This window comes from Octopus bimaculoides, chromosome 19, assembly GCF_001194135.2.
Source record: "Octopus bimaculoides isolate UCB-OBI-ISO-001 chromosome 19, ASM119413v2, whole genome shotgun sequence".
NCBI classification, from domain to species: Eukaryota; Metazoa; Mollusca; class Cephalopoda; order Octopoda; family Octopodidae; genus Octopus; species Octopus bimaculoides.
The window spans coordinates 5,484,142-5,488,616 of NC_068999.1; the positions used below are offsets into that span (position 1 = coordinate 5,484,142).

Below are 4,475 nucleotides of genomic sequence, written 5' to 3' on the forward strand. Positions count from 1 at the left end.
CACACACACACACACACACACACACACACACACACGACAGGCTTCTTTCAGTTTCCGTCTACCAAATCCACTCACAAGACTTTGGTTGGCTCGAGGCTATAGGAGAAGACACTTGCCCAAGGTGCCACGCAGTGGGACGGAACCCGGAATCATGTGGTTGGGAAGGAAGCTTCTTACCACACAGCCACACATTCTTTTATTCTTTTATTCTTTTATTCTTTCATCTGTTTCAGTCATTTGACTGCGGCCATTCTGGAGCACCGCCTTTAACTTAGTCAAAGAAGTCAACCCAAAGACTTATTCTTTGTAAGCCTAGTACTTATTCTATCGGTCTCTTTTGCTGAACTGCTAAGTTACGTGGACGTAAACACACCGACATCGGTTGTCAAGTGATTGTTGGGCGACAAACACAGATATAAACACATAAATACATACATATATACATACGAAGTTTCCTTCTACCAAATCCATTCACAAGACTTTGGTCGACCCGTGGCTATAGTAGAAAACACTTGGTCAACGTGCCATGTAGTGGAACTGAACCCGGTACCATGTGGCTGGGAAGCAAGCTTCTTACCACACAGCCACAGCCACACCTGCACCTATATATATATATATATATATATATATATATATATATATATATATATATATATATATATATATATATATATTGGCTGCAATCCAATGAGCGAAACAAGTAAAAGACAAAAAAGACCTATAAACAATCATACAAACCCCAGATCTACTGAAGACATGCGAATTACAACTGAGACTTCTTAGAATAAAAAAGAATTCTGTATTTCCTTTGAAAGATAATGGCTGTTTGCTTCTACTTTATTGTCTTTCAATGTTCGTCGTTTTCTACTTTTCGAAATACCATTTATTTCACGACAAGTAAATACGTCAAAAAGATGATTCTATCGTTGAATTAAGAATTTTTTTATTCAAAAAATACGTGATTTTCTTTAGAATGATTGAAATTGTTTCTTCTGTTTGGAAATTTCCAAACACCATCTATTTTATTTTGAATCGTTGGTTTATATTTGGTTAATTACTAGTATAAATATTGATCATTCCTTTCTTTCCTCTACATCCTTTCCGTGTTATGTATTAGTTCGTCCGTGGGGAGGAAGGTGGTGTAGTGGGGTCCGATAGGTGATTGGCTTATGCTCTGAGGAACAGATTGTCAGCCCCCTCTTTGGCGCTCAACATTACTACCCACACACACGATTACACACATATGCGCATTTTCTTCCTAGTTTGGACAAGGCATCTGACTTCGAATATGAAGATGGCGTCGTTGAGTCTCGTCGTGCTCGTAAACCTTTATTTTCCAGGCAGTGCCTCAGCATGGGCGCGATCCAATGATTGAAACAAGTAAAAGAAAGATGTAAATGTTCATTTGTTGGTGTATGTTACAATGACATAAAATCACAGGATTAAAGAGATTAAAGGATTACCCCCATGCCCCACCCCACAAAATCTACAAACATTTTTTAGCGAATGTTTGAGCTGCAATTTTGGTAATTTTTTGATAATGAAACATTTTTCGTTTTGTTTTTACAGCCATGTTACGGTATGGATAAAATTGAAGGTAAGACAAAACATTTGTCCTTTGGTTGAAGAAGGATGTACGTGTGGTTGAGTTATAATCTGTCAGTGTGTTGGCTATGCAATATAGACTCGGATTCACAATTTGGGTATTCGTATCTTATTGGGAATTCCTAAAAACAAAATCATGTGTAAGACAGTTCAGTATTCTTTGTAAATGCACAAAAAACCCGTTTTAAGGGCTACATATTTTGTATTGTTGTTATTGGATTAGCAAAACAATTATGAGAACGGAACCAAGGGTTAAGCCCCGCTTTCCCGGGAATTACCGGGTACGTCAGCTAGTAACTATCGTAAATATGAGGCTAATAAATTAACATAATTTATTACCAGTGGTTAGCATGCATAAATAAAAGTCATAAGACGTAACATATTTTCAAAAATATAAAAGTGGTTAGAATCTTTCTATACACAACGAGGAGACTTTTGACAGGACTCCTTACATGCTAAAAAGGCCACTGAAAACCTAAACTACGAAAAGAAGAATTCATGAGGCTCGCCGATTATAACACAAAATCGAACAAAAAAGTGAATTAGTTAATCCCGAACTCGAGTTTCGCCATTAATCTCCAAAATAAGCTAATTTGGGATCTGTGGCTCGTCAGTGAGATCGCTAATTAATGAATAATTATGTAGTTGCAAATACGTACCTGTTTGTGTATAGAAAGATTCTATACACTTTTATATTTTAAAATATTTTAAAATATATATATATATATATATATATATATATATACTAAATTTATAATTATATACATAATTATTTTAAAGAGAGGGGATTATTAACCACGCCAACACGCTAGATATAGATGCCAAATGACATCTATATCTAGCGTGTTGGGGTGGTCAATCCGCTTCCTTTAATATAGATATGTATATATAATTATAAATTTAGTATATAAAATTACCTACAAGCTTTTTATTTCACGCTGACCACTTCATTAAATTCATTAAAGTGATTTTATCCATAATTCTATATAAAGAATAATATATATATATACGTACACATACGTATATAAATGTATATGTACATGGATGTCTATGTACCTATCTGTCTATCTAAATTTGTTTGTGTGTGTATATGTGTATGTGTGCATGTGTCTATACGGGTGCGTGAACGTTATCCACAATTACCAACCCATTCAGAAAAGCTTCTTTAGTGCCCACGTAATCAGAGCCACCACACGCACACAAACACACACACACGCACACCACGTACATGCACACACACGCACACACAAAGATTGGCATCAGAGACTTAGCATATTCCATCCAAAAGGTCTTTTGCAAAAAAATTCCGGTTTCTATTTTGTAATTTCTACTGTGGTTCTGGTTTCTCATTTCAATATAATTAGATTTTAGTTTAGACCAAGCCAAAGAAATAAAACGAAAAAAACCCAGCAAAAAAAGAAACAAACAAATAAAAAAATAAAGAAAAAGAACATGAATATAAGCAAAATACCAACCAACAAATTACAAAATAGGAAAAATAAAGCGAAAAACAGAGAAAATGTTATTAACATGTCTTAATGTGTAATTTCGTAATATGCGCGCAATACCGTCGATATATATTGAAGTGGCGTGTGTGTGTGTGTGTGTGTATTTGTGTGTGTGTGTGTGTATGTGTGTGTGTGTATGTGAGTGTGTGTGTGTGTGTGTACGTGTGTATATGAATTTCTGATGTGTGTACAAATCTACATATGTTCCTATATATGCATATATGTATGAATATATACGTACGTATATTCGCATGTACACGTACACTCACACACACACACACACACACACACACACACACATACATACACATATATATAAAAGATGGGGGTGGAAATATCTATATATATATGTACAATATGATTTGTTTACATCTCTAATCTTTTTTCAACACACACACATATATATGCACACACACATATGTATATATATTTGTGTGTGTGTATATATGGATGTATGTATGTATGCATGAATATATGTATGGTATGCATGAATATATGTATATGTGTATGTGTATATATATATATATATATATATATATATATATATATATATATATATATATACGTATATACATACTTATACATATGTACACCTTTTGCATGCTTATATATATCCATACTTGTACACTCATACAGCCATACTTGTACATGAATGTATAATCATGGAATACATTTTGACCTCAAGGCATTTGCCGAAATGCACCACTTTTTAATTAAATAAAAAACCCCAAACATCTCACCACATTAATTAACATTTAATCTATTTATATGTATGTCAGTAGAATAAATGCTAATGGAATTATCTGTACGTACGTATGTATGTATATATATGTGTATCTCTCTCTCTCTGTCTCTGTCTCTGTCTGTCTCTGTCTGTCTCTGTCTGTCTGTCTGTCTGTCTGTCTCTCTCTCTCTCTCTCTATATATATATATATATATCCACATATATATTATATACAAAGACAGGTACACATACACATGTATGCATACACATAACTACGTGTATGTATGTGTATACATATGCAAGAGTTTTAGTCATACAAATCGACCCTAGGACTTACTCTTTGTACGCCTAATACTTATTCTATCGGTTTCTTTTGCCGAACCGCTAAGTTACGGGGACGTAAACACACCAACGTTGGTTGTCAAGCGATGGTGGGGGATAAACACAGACACGCACACAGACACATATTTATATATCCACGACAGGCTTCTTTCAGTTTCCGTCTACCAAATCCGCTCACAAGGCTTTGGTCGGCCCGAGGCTTTAGTAGAAGACACTTGCCCGAGTTTCACAGTATAAAATATATATAAATATAAAATATATATAAATATGAAATATATATATATATATGTATATAT

General features: G+C 34.3%; 1 protein-coding gene across 1 annotated transcript in view; it reads left to right on the top strand.

Moving 5' to 3' along the window:
• The first annotated feature begins 1,539 nt into the window (after positions 1-1,539).
• LOC106881037 (uncharacterized) overlaps positions 1,540-4,475 on the top strand; it is a 7,347-nt gene continuing 4,411 nt past the window's right edge. Inside the window, exon 1 of the mRNA XM_014931242.2 lies at positions 1,540-1,597. Within this exon, the coding sequence (XP_014786728.1) occupies positions 1,582-1,597 (16 nt within the window). The 5' untranslated portion in view covers positions 1,540-1,581. The remainder of the gene's footprint in view (positions 1,598-4,475) is intronic.